At 36.2% G+C, this 24,760-nt stretch overlaps 1 protein-coding gene across 1 annotated transcript in view; it reads left to right on the plus strand.

Annotated features, from left to right (window-relative positions):
- The window catches only part of LOC150093409 (uncharacterized), a 245,584-nt gene that overhangs the window by 143,200 nt on the left and 77,624 nt on the right, over nucleotides 1-24,760 (plus strand). Inside the window, exon 10 of the mRNA XM_090413816.1 lies at nucleotides 4,761-4,810. Within this exon, the coding sequence (XP_090269942.1) occupies nucleotides 4,761-4,810 (50 nt within the window). The remainder of the gene's footprint in view (nucleotides 1-4,760; nucleotides 4,811-24,760) is intronic.

Consider the following 24,760-nt stretch of genomic DNA (forward strand, 5'->3'; position numbering starts at 1 on the left):
AAATGTAAAGTCGTTCACTTCGGCATGATTAGATATCCAATGTCGTATTATATTGGTGGGATTATGCTAGAAGAAACTGATGAGGCCAGGGATCTTAGAGTGTTAGTAGATAGGAAGTTGAAGTTTAGGGGCCATGTAGCAAAGATTGCAAATACAACTCAAAAGATAATTGCAATGCTGAAACGAACGTTTGCATGTTTGGATGCCATTTTGCCTCTATAGAAGGCGTTGATAAAACCTCACTTGGACTATTGTGCACAGGTCTGGTATCCTGGTTTCCATTGTGATTCTGATATATACTGTCGAGAGTGCAAAGGAGAGTGTTAAAAATGATATTAGGATTGTGGAATACTGATTATGAAGTCAGATTGAGAATTTGTAGACTGCAGACACTAGTAAACATGGGCCACAGCCCACAGTTTGGGAAGCGCTGATGTAGAGGACACTGATTTGTAAGAAGATTATGGTTTTGTTGTATAAGGCCTTGATTAGGTCATATATAGACTACTGTGCACAGTAGGCTATATATGACCTAATTTGGTCACCTAGTTCAAAAGGATAGTGAGATATTAGTATTATTATTATTATTATTTCGGGCAACTCCAAGGAGTCGACAGACTCATCGAGGGAGGCCCTGACATCATGTCAAGAACAACTATTCGACATTTACACAGTATCTATCATACCTCGCCTTGAACTCATTCACAGTCATAGCACCCACAACAGACTCTGGCAGCTTATTACACTCATTCACCACTCTCCAAGTAAAAAAACTAGCTCTAACACCCATGCTAACCACATTCTTGCTCAGCTTCCATGTATGGCCCTTAGTCCTCCCACCACCAGTCCTATTCTCAAAAATATCTTGTGGATTAATCCTATAGAAACCCTTCAGTAATTTGAATGTCTCAATCATATCACCACTTTTCCACCTATCAACCAATTTTTGCAACCCACAAATCTTCAACCTGTTCTCATAAGGTTCATTCCACAGACCTGCTATCATCTTGGTCACTCGTCTCTGGATCCTCTCCACTTCCTCCCCATCACGAAGAAACCCTGGCGCCCATATCTGAGCACAGTAGTCTAGATGGGTCTTATCAAGGCTCAATATAGCGGAACAATAACTTGTTTGTCTCTGCTTGTTAAAGTATTTTTCAGCAACCAAGTGATTTGATGAGCTGATATAGCCACTTTTGCAATGTGCCCCCTAAACTTCAACTCCCTATCCACCAACACTCCCGAATCCCTGGCCTCATCAATCTCCTGGAGTATGGTTCCGCCAATGTGATATACTGCTGCTAATCTTTTCACTCCAAAATGCATAACCTTACACTTTGCCACATTAAATTGACATCCATTTTCCCTAGCCAGTCCTCCAAACTATCCAAATCATCCTGCAAAATTTTGACAACCTGTGCACTCACAATTGCTCTACACAACTTTGCATCATCAGCAAATAAGTGAACACTTCCTCTCAGATCCTTTCCTATATCGTTAATGAACAAATTGAAAAGTAGTGGTCCAAGAACAGAACTCTGCGGCACACCACTAGTCACAAGCCGTCTTTTGGACTCCACTCCTGAATAAACCACTCTCTGGTATCTCTCCATCAACCATCCTCCTATCCATCTCACCAACCTTATATCCATCCCCATCTGCTGCAGTTTACTGATTAGAGTTCCATGTGGTATCCTGTCAAAGGTCTTGTCAAGGCCCAGTAGAATCACTGTAAATTACCCTTATAATTACCCATTACCCTTATCCAGTTCAGCCGTCACTGTGTTATAAAACGTGAGCAAGTTACGTATGCATGATCTACCCTTCACAAAACTAACAACATACAGTATCCCATTTTCATCTATCCAATCCTGTATTCTTCTCTTGACTAATTTCTCCAAGACCTTGACAATGATTCCTGATATGCTAATTGGTCGTTAATTTACAACAGCAGCCTTGGAACCTCCTTTATGCAGGGGAACTATTTTCCCCTCTTTCCACCCCCTCGGGACTAACCCAGGAACGAGACTCAAATTAAACAAAATGGTCAAGGATACTGACAGTTCTTTAGCCGCTTCACATACGACACGAGCTGGTATACCATCCAATCCCACAGATGTATTGACATTGAGGTTTTGCAATAGACTACTCACCTCCACTTCATTCACCACAATTCCCATATAATCTATTGGTTCATTCATTTCTGCAATGTCACCACCTGGAAGATATATTCTTGCAAAGTGCTCGCTCAGTAATTCAACTATATCAACTGATTCGGTTACCTCCCTACCATCGGCATTCTTTAAAATCATTCTGCCATATACATTTTTTCTTTTACTTGCAACATATTGAAAAAACTGTTTAGGCTTGTCTTTAGCCTGCATGGCCAATGTTCTTTCGTAATCCTTTTTAGCTTTTCTTACCACACTTGTTACCCTTCTGCCTTCGCTTTATACCATTCATGTCCCTATCGGTCACCTTTCTCCTTAAATTCCCTCCATAGTTGTTTCTTTTTTTTTGCAGCTCAAGCTTAATGGTTTTATTCATCCATTTAACCCCTACTTGATTTATTATTTGTACTCTAGGTATACAGTCAGCCATTGCTTCATGCAAACACTTCTTAACCGCCTCCCATGCACTATCAACTTCTATCCCTTGCAGTTGTACATGCCATGGCACTGAACCAATCAATCTCCTAAGCTTGTCATACTTACCAGCCCGATAATTCCACATGTACCCGGTCTTAATTGTAAATTCCACACCTTTAGCCACCTCCCAAGTCAAGACCCTATGATCACTCTCACCAATTGGTGGCAACGTGGTCATATTCGTTACAGCCAAATTCTCAGATGCAATTACCAGGTCAAGCACTCTCTGACCCCTAGTATTTTCCATTACACGCTGTCGCAGATAGTTATTCCTTAATAACCGCATAAAATCCAATTCCTTCCTTCCATGTGTCCTCTCCTCCTTCCAATCAATGTTACCATAGTTGAAATCTCCCATAATAATTACCCTACTTCCACTCATTTCTTCTATTTGCTTATGCATTCTATCTCCATCATCTATTCCATCACCTGGTCTATTGCTGCACCCAACTGTATATTTAGTTCTGCTAGTTTCAATCTCACACCAAATAGCTTCAAACTTGCTCTTTTCTCTATCCTGCAGTTCCACTTCTATTCTTCTTGGCTGTAGCTCATCAGCTATCATCAATAACATTCTTCCCCCCATTTTATTCTCCTTGTCACTCCTGAACACACCATACCCCTCACATTCAATCCCACTAGCTGTGTCATCTTCTGTCAACCATGTTTCACTAATGCCAATAACCTGCAGTCTGGAAGTGCCAACCAAGGCCAAAAATTCTTCCTTCTGCTTCTTCCTAATACTTCTGGCATTTGTATACATGAATTGCAGAAGCCGATTTGTCCCATCCCTATTTTGATGCCTTATACTAACTATCTCATTCTGATTCGTGGTCTTTCCTACTCGCCTGGGCATATTACACACATTCACATACTCATCTGTCTCCCTAAAATCTGCATATCTACTCCCCCCCCCCCCTTAATAACTCTAGTTTCCCTGATTCTGCACATTCACTTCCACTACATTCGACAACACCTTTTCAAGTCTCCATACACCAAATCCATTCAAATGTAAACCATCCATTTTATATAAATCCTTTCGCCCATCGAACTCATTTCACACATCCACAAATTCCACACCACTCATCAAACATAATTCACGCATAAAGTCATTAGCAATTATGGCCCTCCTTCTATACTCTTCACTGTCATACCGCGGCAACAGACTCACCAACCTAACTCTCTCACATTTCTCTTTTGCTACCTCAAGCAATTTCTTCACATCCTCACTCATAGCCTTTTTGTTTCCTTTCAAATCATTTGAACCTGCCACCGTTATCAATTCTTTCACCTGCTGCTTTTGCATTCTAATCGACTCACTTACATTAACATTCGCACTGGGTTGGTACGATTTTGTTAAACTAATTGGAAAGGGTCTAGAGGCGAACTACTGTGATTTCTGATCTCTGGAATGAGGAGTATGAAGAAAAATTGAGAAAATTCAAATTTCATAATCTAGCAGATAAGAGAAGGAGGAGGAAAGATATAATTGGAACATATAAGTTGTAAGGAGTTTTTATTAAGATTAATGTTGAAGATGTTTTTCTTAGAATATTGGGAGAGGGCGGAGAAGAACAAGTTGTCATCCTTGGAAACTGTATAAGGAGGGTGGCAAGGGAGTACGAAGCAAGTTTTTTGCATGGAGAGTGGTGAATGATTGGAATGAATTTCCTGTGAGTATAGTGACTGTAGAGAATGTGAAAGTATTTAAGGCACAGTACGATGAGCTGTGTGTGTGTGTGTGTGTGTGTGTGTGTGTGTGTGTGTGTGTGTGTGTGTGTGTGTGTGTGTGTGTGTGTGTGTGTGTGTGTGTGTGTGAGAGAGAGAGAGAGAGAGATGGACCTCCTATAATGAGTGTTTAACTCCATGGAGGTTTGAAGAAGATGATGATGATAATAATATCATTACATTGACTGTTCATAGAAAAACCAATGAAAATGGATGTCTTGTTATAGTACTTGTTACATAAAACTTGTTTTCTGTATGTGTTCTTATTTTTAGGTGAAGTATACTGAATTGTAACTTTTTTTGTGAATTATTTGTAAATTATAAAGTGTTTTTTAGAATTCTGTTATTTAATGTTATTTTGAAAATTATACCATTTATTTGTAGGAATAATGCTAAAAGAGTACATATGATAAGCAGCAGTGAAGAGGAAACAGGTATGTGTTTAGTAATTATCTTTTATCTAATATCTCAAGTTTATTACTTTGGTCCTTGGTGCACTATGCTTCATTTGTTTAGTCATACACACACATACATCAGTCCCATACATCGACTGTGGCATGTCAGTTTCGTAGGAATACATAGAGAAAAAATAACTTGTTGACTTTTTTTTAATACATGCAGTTTGTAATCATTGAAAACAGGAGAAGGAAGCTTATTCGGTGGATTCGAAATTCCATTATGATACAGATGTTGGTCAGATGATATGTTTCTTATATTTTGTTGATTTGGACAAAAACACAGTGATTATTGGTTCTGTTTCAGTTGAACTGTATCCATAGAGATGCCTGTAGAAAAAGAAGCAGAAACTGGCCATCTGTGTGAGACAGAGAAAATTAAGTAAAGTGTTCAAGGTGATCAGTATGTTATAAATCAGATATCTCTTTTCTAACTTGATTCTATGCCAGGTATCCAAAGCATGATTCAGCTAGACCAGACTGACCATAGTTATGACTGCAGATGTATTCTTGTGTTCCTCTAGCACAGGGATTCTCAACCTATGGTATGCGTACCACTGGTAGTACGTGAGCCCCTGCCTTACTGGTACATCTAATATCTTGAATTAAATATAGTGGTACGCCACTGGAAAAGATTGAGAACCCCTGCTCTAGCAGGTTTTGGCAGATCAGTTTGACCATAATAAGATAATTTGCAAGAACAAGGAATTTTGTAACCATATGGAACAGAGAAGGGAAGGAGAAGATTAGGGCAACCAACTTCAGATGAGGTTTGAAAGCAGTACAGCAATTATTATTTTTTTTAGAGTTCTGGCTATTTTTCTGAGATGTCCCAGATATCGGGGATAGTAATACTAACTATAGTCTGTTTTGACCAGAAGGATGTGATGAGAAGGGAGGAATAACAAATTTGTTAATCTTCTTATAACTATTGGCTAGGAAGATCCTAGCCAATGGTTATAATTAAAGGGAAGCCTAGGTGGAACAGAGGCTGGAGGTACTTTTGACAAGGGTTTTGATAACATCATACTGTTGAGAGGGGAGAATGATGGGGAAAGTTTATGTATGTATGTATCTACCAGTGTGGGTAGGTTATCTGTAAACCTAGAAAGAGAGTGCCAATTGGTAAGACATGTGATTAGAGTATCTAGGAAAGACAGGCAATTATTATATTATTTTTCTATGGTGAACTGGATTCTCTGGTCCTGGGTGTTGGGGTGCAGAAGGAAGGAATCTAATGTGTCTAAGCCGTGTAAACAAATAGAGAAAACATCATCAATATATCTTAGCCAGATAGTAGATTGCTGATAGAACACTCCATTCCTTCTCTTTATTTGGCAAACCCTGTAATGTCCAAACATTCCAAACTCTCTTTTTCTACAGCATGTTTTGCAAGATGTAGTTGGGATAGCTGAAGTGGACTGTACTCTCAGAGAAAATGCTTTGGTTAGGAATAACATTTCAAGTTTTGATTTCTGTTAGTGGCGCTATATATCATTAATGTTTGCATTGATGTAATTCATATATATGGATGTTACATCCATAGTGACACTTGCATTTGTTTGGTTTTCTTTCATGGTAGAGTTGGGGAGGAAACTTAAATTTTGCATAATTGTGATAGGTAAAAGACATGCCTGATAAAAGAAAGTCAGTTTTATTGTATGGGAAGTTCTTCAGCCATTGTTATCTCCTTTCCACCCATCTCCTCGTTCCATGCTATAGCTGCACACTGTCTCCTGAGCTTCTCATAATTGCCAGTCTTGTAATTTCACATATATTTTACATAGTTTCACCTGGGTGATTCCTCACATAGTTGGAACCACCCAGGTAATCACTTTACAGTCACTGTCACCATCTGGAGGGAGATTTGACACCTCATTTATAATGACATTCTCTGATGAGATGATCATATTCAAAAGACCCTCAATCCTCGTATGTCCTCCGTTACATAGTGTCTGAGGTAGTTGTTCCTCAAAAACTCAAGAAGTTTCTTATTGTCATAATTAAAATCATTCGTAATTATCACCCTTTTCCTATTTGCTTCGCTAATTTGTTTATATATTTCATGGTCACTATTCTCCACATTACCAAGTCTATAGCAACATCTAAGTATTTCATTCTGTTCACCTTTATCTCACACCATACTGCCTCAAAATCACTGCCACTATTTTCCCCTTGCATCCCTACCTTGTATGAACATAACTCGTTTTCTGTGATCAGCAGCAGCACTCCACCTTCCTTTTTACCCTTTCTGCCTTCTCAAAATACATCTTCATGGAATACATATATGTCATTTTCATAGTTGTTTGGATGTCAGTCACTCCAGTTATTTTTGAGGAAGAATGACTTATAATCTTCTTAAAGAAAGAATCAGGTTTGAATGTCTCATTCAGGATAAATGTATATGACTTAGCATAAGAATGAAATCCCCAAACAAGATTTGAATGTTCTCTCTCATGGTGTGGGTCATTTGAAGACAAAATGTCAGAGTTTATGCCTGATTAATAATTTCCTTTTAGGTTCTGCATTGTGAGTTCTTTTGTATTCTTTGTATATAAATGTTCTAATGCAACTTCTTTATTGAGTCAGTGTTCAGGATTTCTTCAAAGAAGTCTTCAGAATGAGACTGGATAAACTCCTCCACTTCAGTTTCTTTTTTGTTGTTGGTTGGTTTCAAAATCAGGTGCAATTTTGGAACCACAAATTTCTACTTGCTACTGACAGTGTTTTCTAGCTCACATTCTCAATATTATCAATAACATCTGTGATGTTGTAACTCTTCTGCAATTATTTTAATGTTGGTTTGCCTTCTTCTTCAGTTTTAAAGTTTGTGATGACTTGCTGATCCCTTGGTTGAATCAATGATCAAATCAAGACCAAAAATTTTAAGCAGAGTTCTCAAGGTCTAAACTATGTCAATGCATTATTGACAAATAGGAGAGCCTTCTTTGGCAAGTTCTTAATCATAAGATATCGCTGTACTGCTGGTATAAAAGTATTTCACAAACCAGTTCTTGAAAAATTTATGGGTCATCCAAATCTTTTGATTCTTGAAAGGTGTGGTTAACCCATAATTTTTTATTTTTTGTGGGTGACCACTCCTAAAAATTCACTGGGATTTGAGATTTAACAACAGTCTTCAATGCATTTGAGTTCTCAGAATGATAGATAAAGAGTGACTTCATTTTGAATTTTCTTCGGACATTCATTACCAATATCAGCATTAGATGATTTTTTGGTGTCATTATATTCTGGCATCTTCTGTTCATCCTTCATAATAATGTATGTTGCTTTGGGCATCTTTTCTAAAAGAGACTAGTTTCATCGAAGTACTTAAGAAGTGATTAACTTTGAACAAATTCTTCAAACATGAATAACATGAATTTTTTAACTGAATCTTTATCTTCTGATGCCTTTCCATTACTTGTAGTTTGTTGATCCTAGTTCTATTCCTAAAATGCCTAAACCACCCATAATTTGCTTTAGATTCTGATGTTTAATTTGGATCTACTTTTTTCAGATCAGAAAATATGATGAATGCCTTCTTGAAAATTATTTCAGCCAATATAACCACTTTTATGGAGTCTTGAGTATGTTTGGCAATCTCATAGTATTCGTCCTTATTGATGACCTTTCACGGTTGATCATGTCACATTAAATCCACATGCAAGTATTAGCCATACATTCACGTGACACTCATCATCATATTCCTGCCATGTACCCTCAAGGTGGTACAGGATATGATAGTACTACATGAAAAATTAACATCATTACTAACTTCTTATCTATAATTTTCCTCCAAATCAGCCTATTACCTGTCAAGACTCCCACATTGTCAGATCTTATGTTTCTATTTTCTAAGGTACTTTTTACTGTATCAATCCACCTATATCTTGGTCTTTCTCTGGATCTTTTTCCTGCCAACCTGGCAGAGAACACTTGTTTTGCTAATCTTTCCTCTCCTATTCTGTTTAAGTGACCATACCACCTGAGATTAGCTCTGCTAATGCATTCCTGAATGCCAACAATATTAAGTTCTTTCCTAATATCCTCGTTTTTAATATGATATTGCCATTGATGCCATCTGTTCATGCCCCTAATCTTTCTCAGGACTCTCATATCTGCAGTCTCTAGTCTTTGATCAAGTGTTTTACTTCTGACCCAGCTCTCAGATCCATAAATTAAAATTGGTTTGAACACTGTCTTGTACACAGCTAATTTAGTGTTTTGACTAATTTCTCTCTTATTCCATATAAATTAATTCAGTTGACTTCCTACCATACCAGCTTTGTTGAATCTGTTGTCTATTTCCATATTTAATTTACCATCTTCACTAAAAATCATGCCTAAGTGGCTGAAATGTTTTTATTTTTCTATAGGTTCTCCATTTACAATGCAGTTGATATTTTCAATATTTCTGCCTATTTTCATTGTCTTTATCCTGTTATTGCTGACCATCATACCATATCTGTTACAACAGTTATTCAATTTTTTCAGGGAATCTTGCAGATTTGTAGCGGATTTATTTAGAAGTATAACATTGTCTGCATAAAGCAAAGAGCTGAGATTAACATCTCCAATTTTGATATAAGGTTTAATACCACATTTTCTTCATAATGTGATCCACATAGATAATGAATAACAGAGGGGATAATGCTCATCCTTGTCTGACACCAGATTTAACATTAAACCATCTTCCTGTACTTCCTTCAATTCTAACTGCTGACTTACAACTCAAATAAAGACTAAGTATTGCTTGATATACGAGGGTGGTCCGAAAAGTTATCAGCCTAACAATGAAAAAACGAATTTATAATTTCAAAATTATTTTTATTTTTCAACATAATCTTCCTTAAGACTACTACATTTATTCCAGCAATGCTTCAGCGCCATTATCCCGTCCCCTGTAGTGGTTCTCAGTAAGATCTGCAAAATACCCCTCTACAGCTGCAATCACCTCTTGATTCAAAGAAAAATGCTGACCAGCGAGGAAGAGTTTTAGTTTTGGGAAGAGATACAAATCAGAGGGAGCCAAATCTGGGGAATAGGGTGAATGTTCCAACAATTCATAGTGCAGATCCCTTAATTTTCCCATTGCCAAAACACTTTTGTGGGCAGGTGCATTGTCCTGATGAAAGATAATTTTTTTCTTCTGCAAACCAATCTTTTCTCACGAATTTTTTCATCTCGTCTGGCTAAAAGATCGGAATAATATTCCCCAGTTATTGTTTTACCCTTTTCAAGATAATTAATAAACAATTACCTTTAGCATCCCAAAACACTCATGCCGTGATCTTTCCTGCTGATGGAATTGACTTTGTCTTCTTTGGCACTGAACAACCAGCTTGTCTACTGTTTTGACTGCTGTTTGGATTCTGGTGCGTAATGGTGAATTCAAATCTCATCCATAGTAATAAATCAATGCACAAAATCACTTTTATTCTTGTTAAAATGCTCAGCACTGTTCAGTGATTTTCATGCGAGTGTGCTTTTGATCTGCTGTGAGCAAGCATGGCATCCATCTTGCACAAAGCTTTTTCATTTGCAATTCTTCATGCAAAATATATCCTATATGTTCTTTTGAAATGCCTATAGTCTCAGCAATTTCACGCACTTTGACTCGCCGGTCATCCAATACCATGTTGTGCACTTGATCAATGATTTCTGGTGGTGTTACACTTTTTGGACGTCCTTCATATGGATCATCTTCAAGGCTGGTGTGGACACGTTTAAACTCGGCAGCTCATACCCCTCTGTAGCTGCAATCACTTTAAGAATCAAAGAAAAACACTGACCAGCGAGGAAGAGTTTTAGTTTTGGGAAGAGATAGAAATCAGAGGGAGCCAAATCTGGGGAATAGGGTGGTTGTTCCACCAATTCATAGTGCAGATCCTTTAATTTTCCGATTGCCAAAACACCTTTGTGGGCAGGTGCATTGTCCTGATGAAAGATGATTTTTTCTTCTGCAATCTGGTCTTTTGTCACGAATTTTTTCGTCTAGTCTGGTTAAAAGATCGGAATAATATATCCCAGTTATTGTTTTACCCTTTTCAAGATAATTAATAAACAAATTGCCTTTAGCATCCCAAAACACTGATGCCATGATCTTTCTTGCTGACGGAATCAACTTTGTCTTCTTTGGCGCTGAACAACCAGCTTGTCTACTGTTTTGACCGCTGTTTGGATTCTGGTGTGTAATGGTCCACGTCTCATCCGTAGTAATAAATCGATGCACAAAATCAGCTTTATTCTTGTTAAAATGCTTGGCACTCTTCAGTGATTTTCATGTGAGTATGTTTTTGATCTGCTGTGAGCAAGCATGACACCCATCTTGCACAAAGCTTTTTCATTTGCAATTCTTCATGCAAAATATATCCTACATGTTCTTTTGAAATGCCTATAGTCTCAGCAGATTCACGCAATTTGACTTGCCGGTCATCCAATACCATGTGGTGCGCTTGATCAATGATTTCTGGTGGTGTTACACTTTTTGGACGTCCTTCATATGGATCATCTTCAAGGCTGGTGTGGCCACGTTTGAAACCAGCAGCTCATTTCTTAATTGTCGAAAACGAAGGAGAAGAGTGCCTATAAAGTTTTATGAACTTTGAATGAATTTCTTTTGGCATTAAACATTTTTTTACAAAGAATATTATAACCGCACGATACTCAATTTTCTCCATTTCAAGGGATACAGACAACAATTTTGCTTCAGACAGCTGTATAAAACAAACTACTTGATAGAATGACTTGAAATTTCACATGGATGCTTATGACAGATGTACCAACTTAGAAAAAAAATCTTGCCGATATTGTTGCCATCTATGGTCGAGTCTGAGAACTTTTTTTCAGACTACCCTTCTAATGCCCCATTGACACCATATGACTGTAGCATTTTGAATAGCTTCTCTCTTGGCACCTTGTCATATGCCTTTTCCAGATCTACAGAACTTAATTACAGATCTTTGTTATATTCCAACTTGTTCTTCACCAAGCTTTCCTTTTTCCACAATTCTTCTCAATCGTTTCTCATGTATACTTGCATAAATCTTACCAGGAACACTCAGTAGGGAAATACCTCTTAATTCTCACATTGTTTTATTTCATTTTTTATATATAGATACTATGAGAGTGCCACTCCAATCATCTGGAATTCATCCCTCTGTCCAGGTCTTCTGAACTATGCAGTGCAGCTGTTAAATATTATGTTAATTAGATAAATGTCTGTGCCATTGTTAAATAGCGATAATTATTTAAACTTTGTTTAACTTTACCTTTTCCAACTTCAGTATGTTTAGTCTATAAACTACTTTAACATAAACTTCTCAAGGTTAATCTTACTATGACCAATTTCTGCTCCCCCCCTTGCTATTAAACAGTTATCAGCCTAACAATGAAAAAACAAATTTATAATTTCAAAATTATTTTTATTTTTCAATATAATCTCCCTTAAGACTAATACATTTATTCCAGCAATGCTCCGGCACCATTATCCTGTCCCCTGTAGTGGTTCTCAGTAAGATCTGCAAAATACCAACCTATAGCTGCAATCACCTCTTGATTCGAAGAAAAACACTGACTTTGTATATTAATCACTGAATATATCCAAATTTTCTATATGCAAGTTGTGACTATTAGTATCTTATTATGACTGCAGGTTTGCATTTTTTTGAGATAGTGCATTAGCCAAAAGAACAAATCAGGTAGTTACAAAACAAAAACATTTATTTTACTAGACAAGAAGTACATTTACACTAGAGAGATTTTGCAGTTATCACACTTAACCATGTTTTTCAAACAGGTAATGCAATCTATATGACGAACTTCACAATTGCTGGGTAAACTCATCATCATCAAATTCCTGCCATGTACCTCAAGGGGTGTACAGGATACGATAGTACTACATGAAAAAAATTACATCCTTACTAACTTCCTATCTACAATTTTCCTCCAAATCAGTCTGTTACTTGTCAAGACCCAAACATTATCAGATCTTATATTTCTATTGTCTAAGGCACTTTGTACCGTATCAATCCACCTATATCTTGGTGTTCTGGTTCATTTTGCTGCCAACCTGGCAGAGAACACTTGTTTTGCTAATCTTTCTTCACCCATTCTGTTTAAGTGACCATACCACTGAGATTAGCTCTGCTAACGCATTTCTGGATGCTGACAATGTCAAGTTCTTTCCTAATATCCTCGTTTGTAATATGATATTGCCATTGATGCCATCTGTTCACACCTATAATCTTTCTCAGGATTCTCATATCTGCGGTCTCTAGTCTTTGGTCAAGTGTTTTACTTCTGACCCAGCTCTCAGATCCATAAGTTAAAACTGGTTTGAACACTGTCTTGTATACAGCTAATTTAGTGTTCTGACTAATTTCTCTCTTATTCCATATGAATTTATTCAGTTGACTTCCCACCATACCAGCTTTGTTGAATCTGTTATCTATTTCCATATTTCATTTACCATCTTCACTAAAAATCATGCCTAAGTGGCTGAAATGTTTTTCTTTTTCTATAGGTTCTCCATTTACAATGCAGTTGATATTTTCATTGTCTTTGTCCTGTTATTGCTGACCATCATACCATATATATTACAACAGTTATTCAATTTAGTCAGAGAATCTTGCAGACTAGTAGCGGAATTATTTAGAAGTATAACATCATCCGCATAAAGCAAAGAGCTGACATTAACATATCCAATTTTATATCATGTTTAATACCACTTTTCTTCATAATGTGATCCATATAGATAATGAATAACAGAGGGGATTATGTACATCCTTGTCTGACACCAGATTTAACATTATACCATCTTCCTGTACTTCCTTCAATTCTAACTGCTGACTTACAACTCAAATAAAGACTAAGTATTGCTTGATACAATGCCCCATTGACACCATATAGCTGTAGCGTATTGAATAGCTTCTCTCTTGGCACCTTGTCATATGCCTTTTCCAAATCGACAAAATTTAAATACAGATCTTTGTTATATTCCCATGCTTTCACGACTATTTGTCATAAAGTGAAGATCTGATCATGGCAGTCTCTATTCGGCCTGAATCCTGCTTGTTCTTCACCAAGCTTTTCTTCCACAATTCTTCTCAACCGTTTCTCAAGTATACTTCCATTGATCTTGCCAGGAACACTCAGTAGGGAAATACCTCTGTAATTCTCACATTCAGTTTTATTTCCCTTTTTATATATGGGTACTATGAGAGCTTTACTCCAATCATCGGGAATTTGTCCCTCTGTGCAGGCTTTCTGAACTATGCAGTGCAGCCACTGTAAGACTCTTATACCACCATACTTCAGCATTTCTGGTCGAATATCGTCTACTCCTGCTGCCTTTCCACGTTTCAAGTCTTTGATAGCTTTTTCTACTTCAAGTATGAATATGTATTCCTGACTGCATGCCTGGTCAGTGTTTTTTACCACTGTGCTGTCATCACTGCTTGTTTCATTTAGCAGTTTTTCAAAGTAATTGCTCCATACTTCAAGGATATCTTTTTCTCCCGTTTTCATGTCACCTTTATCATCTCTAACTCCTTTTACTGCACTCTTTCCTCCATTCCTAAGCTTTTTCAACAACCTCTAGAATATTTTGCCACCTTCTTGATCTTTATTTTCTATATTCTTGCCAAAGTCCTCCCAACTTTTGTTTAGCTAGTTTTACACAGTGTTTAGCATTCTTGCATTTGTCTCTGTGTTCTCTAAGAGCACAAGCTGACCTATTTGCCAGGAATATTTCTTCTTTTTCTTCACTGCCTCTTTAACTTCCTGTGTCCACCATGGAGTTCTAATTTTTCTATCCTTGCAGATAACTTCACCACATGTTTCTCTAGCTGAATCAATCAGGGCTTTCTTCAAGGCTTGCCACTGAATCTCGAAGGTTTGATTCCTGTTCTCAAACTGTTTGATTTTTTTTCTTCAATAATCTTTGTGTATTTTAGTCTACAGTTCACATCTGAGAGCTGTTCAACTTTTATTCACTTTAAAACTTTCTTACATGTTCTTCTTTTCAAAATGAAATTCAATTTTATCCTGCTCAAGACTAAATAGTGATCACCTCCAATTTCGAATCCTCTGTACACACTTTGGTGTCCTGCACCAGAGAGAAAACATCACTATCAACAATAACATAGTGAATGAGACTTTTCTTATTCCTTGTCTCTTCTCTCCATGTGAATTTGTGCACATTTTTATGTTGGAACATGGTGTTATTAATAACCAGTCCATGTCTTGAGCAGAAACCCAACAGATATTTGCCATTATTATTAGCTTTGCTCTTTTCTCCAAATTTTCCCAAAATATTTTTGTATGTCTCACAATCATTTCCTACTCTACTATTTAGATCCCCAACAAGGACCAACTTTTCCTTTTTCATTGTGTCAGTTGCTTTTTCTAAAGCATCAAAAAATTCCTTCACTTCTACCTTAGTAGAACCTTCTGTGGGACCATAGGCACAAATAAGTCTCATTGTCCAGTTCCCCATTCTCATATTTGCCCATATTACTCTACTTGAGAATGACTGCCATTCAAGAAGATTAGTCTCGTATTTTGTGTTGAATACTATGGCTATTCCTTCTTTTCCTTGATTGTCATTGCCTGAATATAACATTTTGCATTTATTGCTCAGAAAGATCTCACCAGTTTTTGTCTTTTTTGTTTCAGGCGCCCCTATTATGTCGATCTGGTACTTATCTAATTCCTCAGCTAGCTCCATTTCTTTGCCATTCAGGCTTTTTATGTTGATAGTACCGATCTTTAACTCTGGTGATGTTGAGTTGTTGTGTGTTTTCATATTTGTTCCAGTAGCTGACTTTTCGCTGTTCGCCCTGGTTTCCTGGCGAAAACAACGGAGGCCTTGTTTAACTGGGCGACGCCCCAGCCGGCATGAAATTTTGTCATGTTGTACCATCATTTTTTATTTTGAAATTTTTTATTTTTTTTTATTTAAAAAAAAAATAAAAAATGATGGGTAAACTCATTAAACATAAACTATGTACATACTTGCACACTGCGTAACCAGATTAAATAAAATCCTTCCCTCAAATACTGACATAAATATAGTCTGACTATATATCAATTCTTAATAGGTCAGCTCCCTATACTATACTTAGTGCACACTCACAGTCTTAACAGACAGGTTCCCTGATAATATTCACACAAAACTTTGTGACTTAGTTAAAGCTTTATATACCCAAGTTTTCCTTATAGGCACATTCATGAACCCGAGATATACTTTCTAGCTAATTACAAAAATATTGCCTACTTACATATTCACCGTAAACAATGAGTACAATATACAGCATACTTCTTCAGGGCTTTAGAGTCTTCTTTTGATAAACTACCTGGCTGCTTGACCATAGGCGATTGCTAGTAGATCTTTCCTCCTTCGGACATTCAATATGGAGTCAGCCGTGGTCACCACTGGGCTTGCATGTAGCTGGCTGAGGAAATCAGTCAGCTACGATCTGGAGACATAGGTACTACAGCATTTGACGGGAGAAAAGCCTTGGCGATGAGTGGAAGGAAAAGCCTTGAGCCGCAATCTCTTTTTATGCAAAATTATCACCCTTTGTTCTCTATTGCTGCCTTTTCAGGATTAACCTCTAGCGATGACATCAATTCTGCCCGATCAGTCAACAATGGTTGACCATGCAACCTTTGGTTTTTGTTTTGCCATTGCTGATCCGGCATAATCCCTACTTACAGCTATATAGTCAATGTATATGCACTTTTAGTAACATCTATTTAGCACATTATAATTTTTTCATTACACTTTAATATTACTAAATACTGAAAAAATAAAAAAATTGGACAAAGCGGTTGCGAAAATAAGCACAGCAAAATTTTTCAACAAGAGATTTTACACAGCCACTGTAAGACTTTTATACCTCCATACTTGAGCACGGTGCCACACCGTGGGTAGGTGGCGCCCTTGTGCAAAACGTTTTCAGCGCCCCCATAAAATAAGTCATCATCATCATCATCATCAAATTCCTGCCATGTACCCTCAAGGGGGGGGGTGTACAGGATATGACAGTACTACATGAAAAAATTACATCATTACTAACTTCCTATCTACAAATTTCCTCCAAATCAGTCTGTTACTTGTCAAGACTCCAACATTATCAGATCTTATATTTCTATCGTCTAAGGCACTTTGTACCGTATCAATCCACCTATATCTTGGTCTTCCTCTGGGTCGTTTTCCTGCCAACCTGGCAGAGAACACTTGTTTTGCTAATCTTTCCTCTCCCATTCTATTTAAGTGACCATACCATCTGAGATTAGCTCTGCTAACGCATTCCTGGATGCTGATAATGTCAAGTTCTTTCCTAATATCCTTATTTTTAATATGATATTGCCATTGATGCCATCTATTCACGCCTCTAATCTTTCTCAGGACTCTCATATCTGCGGTCTCTAGTCTTTGGTCAAGTGTTTTACTTCTGACCCAGCTCTCAGATCCATAAGTTAAAATTGGTTTGAACACAGTCTTGTATACAGCTAATTTAGTGTTCCGACTAATTTCTTTCTTATTCCATATGAATTTATTCAATTGACTTCCCACGATACCAGCTTTGCTGATTCTGTTGTCTATTTCTATATTTAGTTTACCATCTTCAGTAAAAATTGTGCCTAAGTAGCTGAAATGTTTTACTTGTTCCACAGGTTCTCCATTCACAACACAGTTGACATTTTCAATGATTCTGCCTATTTTCATTGTCTTTGTCTTTTTATTGCTGACCTTCATACCATATCTATTACAACAGCTATTCAATTTAGTCAGAGAATCTTGCAGACTTGTAGCAGATTTATTTAGAAGTATAACATCATCCGCATAAAGCAAAGAGCTGACATTAACATCTCCAATTTTGATATCAGGTTTAATACCACATTCCTTGATAATGTGATCCATATAGATAATGAATAACAGAGGGGATAATGTACATCCTTGTCTCACACCAGATTTAACATTAAACCATCTTCCTGTACTTCCTTCAATTCTAACTGCTGACTCACAACTCAAATAAAGACTAAGTATTGCTTGATATAATGCCCCATTGACACCATATAACTGCAGCGTATTGAATAGCTTCTCTCTTGGCACCTTGTCATATGCCTTTTCCAAATCGACAAAACTTAAATACAGATCTTTGTTATATTCCCATGCTTTCTCGACTATTTGTCGTAAAGTGAAGATCTGATCCTGACAGCCTCTATTTGGCCCGAATCCAGCTTGTTCTTCACCAAGCTTTTCTTCCACAATTCTTCTCAACCGTTTCTCAAGTATACTTGCATAGATCTTGCCAGGAACACTCAGTAGGGAAATACCTCTGTAATTCTCACATTCAGTTTTATTTCCCTTTTTATATATGGGTACTATGAGAGCTCTACTCCAATCATCATGAATTCGTCCCTCTGTCCAGGCTTTCTGAACTATGCAGTGCAGCCACTGTAAGACTCTTATACCACCATACTTCAGCATTTCTGGTCGAATATCATCTACTCCTGCTGCCTTTCCACATTTCAAGCCTTTGATGGCTTTTTCTACTTCAAGTATGGATATGTATTCCTGACTGCATGCTTGGTCAGTGTTTTTTATCACTGTGCTGTCATCACTGCTTGTTTCATTTAGCAGTTTTTCAAAGTAATTACTCCATACTTCAAGGATATCTTTTTCTCCTGTTTTCATTTCACCTTTATCATCTCTAATTCCTTTTACAGCACTCTTTCCTCCATTTCCTAAGCTTCTTCAAGAACCTCCAGAATATTTTGCCACCTTCTTGATATTTATTTTCTATATTCTTGCCAAAGTCCTCCCATGACTTTTGTTTAGCTAGTTTTACACACTGTTTAGCTTTCTTACATTTGTCTCTGTATTCTGTAAGAGTAAAAGCTGACTTATTTGCCAGGAACTTTTGATATGCTTTCTTTTTTTCCTTCACTGCCTCTTTAACTTCCTGTGTCCACCAGGGAGTTCTGATTTTTTTATCTTTGCACACAACCTCACCACATGCCTCTCTGGCAGAATCAATCAATGTTTCCTTCAGAGTTTGCCACTGAATCTCCAAGGTTTGATTCCTGTTCTCAAACTCTTTCATTTTCTTTTCAATAATATTTCTGTATTTTAGTCTACAGTTTACTTCTGAGAGCTGCTCAACTTTTATTCGCTTTAAAACTTTCTTACATGTTATTCTTTTCAATATGAAATTCAATTTTATCCTGCTCAAGACTAAATAGTGATCACTTCCAATTTCAAATCCTCTGTACACTCTGGTGTCCTGCACCAGGGAGAAAACATCACTATCAACAATAACATAGTCAATGAGACTTTTCTTATTCCTAGCCTCTTCTCTCCATGTGAATTTGTGCACATTTTTATGTTGGAACATGGTGTTAGTAATAACCAGTCCATGTCCTGAGGTGAAATCCAACAGATATTTGCCATTATTATTAGCTTTGCTCTTTTCTCCAAATTTTCCCAAAATATTTTTGTATGTCTCACAATCATTTCCTACTCTACTATTTAGATCCCCAACAAGGACCAACTTTTCCTTTTTCATTGTGTCAGTTGCTTTTTCTAAAGCCTCAAAAAATTCCTCCACTTCTACCTTAGTAGAACCTTCTGTGGGACCATAGGCACAAATAAGTCTCATTGTCCAGTTCCCCATTCTCATATTTGCCCACATTACTCTACTTGAGACTGACTGCCATTCAAGAAGATTAGTCTCGTATTTTGTGTTGAATACTATGGCTACTCCTTCTTTTCCTTGATTGTTATTGCCTGAATATAACATTTTGTATTTATTGCTCAGAAAGATCTCACCAGTTTTGGTCTTTTTTGTTTCAGTCACCCCTATTATGTCTATCTGGTACTTATCTATAAAATAAGTTTCCATGAAAAATTTTACTTTGATAAAAGTACAAAACAGTTTATATGCATACATAGAAATAAATTTTATTTAACAATAGTAGAACATTGTAATCACTAAAATTCATTAATAAGGAATTTTTAATAATAAAAATTTTCAAAAATATTTATTTCGTTAATATATAAATACAATAGAATTTATTTATATATATATATATATATATATATCTTTTATTTTAATATAAAAAGAAATATTATTACATAACAAAGATAATTTGGCGATATGCTTTTAACTATATAACAATTAGGATAAATGTAGATTTATTTTACATATTTATCTGTCTTGCTTTAGCTGCCACAAAATTTTTAATGATATCTTTAATGTGTAACGAATCCATAATATTATTTTCATTTGATATAATTGATAAATCCGTTAGGCTGTCCAGACATTGTTGACTGCAAATAATTTTTTATTAGTTTCACTTTTGAAAAACGTCTTTCCCCTGATGCTACGGATATTGGTAATATTAAATAAATACACATTGCAATCATAGTATTTGGAAACATGTCAGTTAATTTATTTTCGTATATATATTTTAAAACATCCTGAGGAGCCGACTCTTTTTTAATAAAACACTGCAAAGTTTTTAATTCCTCAAATAAAGTCATACCATTAATATTGTGATTTTTGGAATCTTGATTGTCACTCAGTTTTAAGTGCAAATCTTCATCGCTCCAATCTTTTAATTTGCTAATGTCTCTTATAACTTTAAAGTATTCGCTATGTTGTTTTAAGAGTATGAATCTTTCCATGACTGAAGTTATTGTCGTGTCTAAAATCTCGAAGAAAAAATTAATTTTAAAATTTTGTTTAGGATCATGCGTTGTCTCATCTGATGCTTCGTAACCAAATATTTTTGTTTTTGTTATTTTGCGGATGTCTTGAAAAATAGGATCAATATTAAGATCGTTTGCTACTTATTTTGCAGTTCTAATATTGATCAAAATATTAGATCCAAATATTGGCTGTTCGGCGAGCTTAATTCTTTTATAACATAATCAAGATTTTCTGTAATTTTTCCTATATCAAATGTCGGATTATGCATTGTTTTGCTTGCAACATTTACGAGACTTAAGATTTCGCACCAACATGAATAGCAAATAAATTTAAACGAATAAATCTTTGTGAAATTAAGTTGTCTACCTGAACTCTAGAATCGATATCTTTGGTTTCATCTTCTGTAATTCATTTATATTATTTTTAAGTGGCAACAAAAATAACAGTTATTTACAATTTATTTTTTTTTTAAAAGTGTTATATTTTTAGTGCAAACTAGAGGTTTAATTAAAATCAAAATTTTTTGGCTGGTAAATTTTACTGTCCTTTTTATTTTAGTCTCACCAAATGCTTACTGTCGAAAAAAAAATGAATTATGTTATAGTTCTTACCTTCCAAACTTGCAGAACAATGTCACTGTTTCAGTCACAATCACACATCCACAAAAGGCAAAGCACAGCATAAGAATGAATTCACGGTCTGTTTAAACTAATAATTTCCACTAAACTGGTGATGTATTAAGTTAAAAATATTTTTAGATTGTTCATCATCATCAAATTCCTGCCATGTACCCTCAAGGGGTGTACAGGATATGATAGTACTACCTGAAAAATTTACATCATTACTAACTTCCTATGTACAATTTTCCACCAAATCAATCTGTTACTTGTCAAGACTCCAACATTACCAGATCTTATATTTCTATCGTCTAAGGCACTTTGTACCGTATCAATCCACCAATATCTTGGTCTTCCTCTGGGTTGTTTTTCTGCCAACCTGGCAGAGAACACTTGTTTTGTTAATCTTTCCTTACCCATTCTGTTTAAGTGACCATACCACCTGAGATTAGCTCTGCTAATGCATTCCTGGATGCTGACAATGTCAAGTTCTTTCCTAATATTCTCGTTTTTAATGTGATATTGCCATTGATGCCATCTATTCACACCACTAATCTTTCTCAGGACTCTCATAGCTGCGGTTTCTAGTCTTTGGTCAAGTGTTTTACTTCTGACCCAGCTCTCAAATCCATAAGTTAAAACTGGTTTGAACACTGTCTTGTATACAATATGTCTTGTATAATTTAGTGTTCTGACTAATTTCTCTCTTATTTCATATGAATTTATTCAGTTGACTTCCTACCATACCAGCTTTGTTCATTCTGTTGTCTATTTCCATATTTAATTTACCATCTTCACTAAAAATTGTACCTAAGTAGCTGAAATGTTTTACTTGTTCTACAGGTTCTCCATTCACAACACAGTTGACATTTTCAGTGATTCTGCCTTTTTTCATTGTCTTTGTCTTTTTAATGCTGATCTTCATACCATATCTATTACAACAGTTATTCAATTTAGTCAGGGAATCTTGCAAACTTGTAGCAGATTTATTTAGAAGTATAACATCGTCCGCATAAAGCAAAGAGCTGACATTAATTCTGGTATCATGTTTAATACCACTTTCTTTCATGTTGTGATCCATATAGATAATGAATAACAAAGGAGATAATGTACATCCTTGTCTGACACCAGATTTAACCTTAAATCATCTTCCTGTACTTCCTTCAATTCTAACTGCTGACTTACAACTCAAATAAAGACTAAGTATTGCTTGATATAATGCCCCATTAACACCATATAACTGTAGCGTACTGAATAGCTTCTCTCTTGGCATCTTGTCATATGCCTTTTCCAAATCGACAAACAAAACTTAAATACAGATCTTTGTTATATTCCCATGATTTCACCACTATTTGTCGTAAAGTGAAGATCTGATCATGACAGCCTCTATTTGACATGAATCCAGCTTGTTCTTCACCAAGCTTTTCTTCCACAATTCTTCTCAACTGTTTCTCAAGTATACTTACATATATCTTACCAGGAACACTTAATAGGGATATACCTCTGTAATTCTCACATTCAGTTTTATTTCCCTTTTTATATATAAATGCCTGGACAGAGGGACGAATTCCCAATGATTGGAGTAGAGCTCTCATAGCACCTATATATAAAAAGGGAAATGTGGTGCTATAAAAGCCTTACAGTGGCTGCAGTGCATCCACTGTAAGACTTTTATACACCATACTTCAGCATTTCTGGTCGAATATCATCTACTCCTGCTGCCTTTCCACATTTTAAGCTTTTGATGGCTTTTTCTACTTCAAGTATGGTTATGTATTCCTGACTGCATGCCTGGTCAATGTTTTTTATCATTGTGCTGTCATCACTGCTTGTTTCATTTAGCAAATTTTCAAAGTAAATACTCCATACTTCAAGGATATCTTTTTCTCCCGTTTTCATTTCACCTTTATCATTTCTAACTCCTTTTACAGCACTCTTTTCTCCATTCTTAAGCTTTTTCAACAACCTCCAGAATATTTTACCACCTTCTTGATATTTATTTTCTATGTTCTTGCCAAAGTCCTCCCATGACTTTTGTTTAGCTAATTTTACACAGTGTTTAGCTTTCTTACTTTTGTCTCTGTATTCTCTAAGAGCACAAGCTGACTTATTTGCCAGGAACTTTTGATATGCTTTCTTCTTTTCCTTCACTGCCTCTTTAACTTCCTGTGTCCACCATGGAGTTCTAATTTTTCTATCCTTGCAGATAACTTCACCACATGCCTCTCTAGCTGAATCAATCAGGGTTTTCTTCAAGGCTTGCCACTGAATCTCCAAGGTTTGGTTCCTTTTCTCAAACTGTTTCATTTTTCCTTCAATAATCTTTGTGTATTTTAGTCTACAGTTCACATCTGAGAGCTCCTCATTTTTTATTAGCTTTAAAACTTTCTTACATGTCATTCTTTTCAATATGAAATTCAATTTTATCCTGCTCAAGACTAAATAGTGATCACCTCCAATTTCAAATCCTCTGTACACTCTGGTGTCCTGCACCGGGGAGAAAACATCACTATCAACAATAACATAGTCAATGAGACTTTTCTTATTCCTTGTCTCTTCTCTCCATGTGAATTTGTGCACATTTTTATGTTGGAACATGGTGTTAGTAATAACTAGTCCATGTTCTGAGCAGAAATCCAACAGGTATTTGCCATTATTATTAGCTTTGCTCTTTTCTCTCAAATTTTCCCAAAACATTTTTGTATGTCTGACAATCACTTCCTACTCTGCTATTTAGATCCCCAACAATGACCAACTTTTCCTTTTTCATTGTGTCAGTAGCTTTCTCTAGAGTCTCAAAAAATTCCTCTACTTCTACCTTAGTAGAGCCTTCTGTGGGACCATAGGCACAATTAAGTCTCATTGTCCAGTTCCCCATTCTGATATTTGCCCAAATCACTCTACTTGGCACTGCCTGCCATTCAAAAAGATTAGCCTCGTATTTTGTGTTGAATACTATGGCTACCCCTTCTTTTCCTTGATTGTCATTGCCTGTATATAACATTTTGTATTTATTGCTCAGAAAGATCTCACCAGTTTTTGTCTTTTTTGTTTCAGTCACCACTGATCTTTAACTCTGATGATATTGAGTTGGGGGGGGGGGGGATGTTTTCAGATTTGTTCCAGTAGCTGACTTTTCGCTGTTCACCCTGGTTCCCCGGCGAAAACAACGGGGACTTTGTTTAACCGGGCAACGGCCCAGCCTGCATGAAATTTTGTCATGTACCATCATTTTGTATTTTGGTTTAACCAATAGGAATACAATTTGATTTGCTAAATCCCAAATTGCCAGCCCATCCTCGTTCGTTCAGTATCCAGATAGATACCCAACAGGGTGCACCACGAGAATGTGAGGATTGGACATTAGGTCAGAAGCCCTGGTCATTTCTCCGCATTCCTTTAAAGGCTATGTGGAGGTCTCCTCTCAATGATACAGCTTTGACGCTGTTAAGAATTCATAATAATTTGACCGATTTTAAATTACATTTTTATTGCATTAACTATAATTTGTAATTGTGTAATTTATATAGTACGATATAATTCAAGACTAAGAAAATTTATATATATATATATATTTTTTATTA

The sequence above is a fragment of the Typopeltis vanoorti genome, chromosome 24 (genome assembly GCF_054136105.1).
Source record: "Typopeltis vanoorti isolate ZY-2024b chromosome 24, IOZ_Tvanoo_1.0, whole genome shotgun sequence".
Classification (NCBI taxonomy): domain Eukaryota; kingdom Metazoa; phylum Arthropoda; class Arachnida; order Uropygi; family Thelyphonidae; genus Typopeltis; species Typopeltis vanoorti.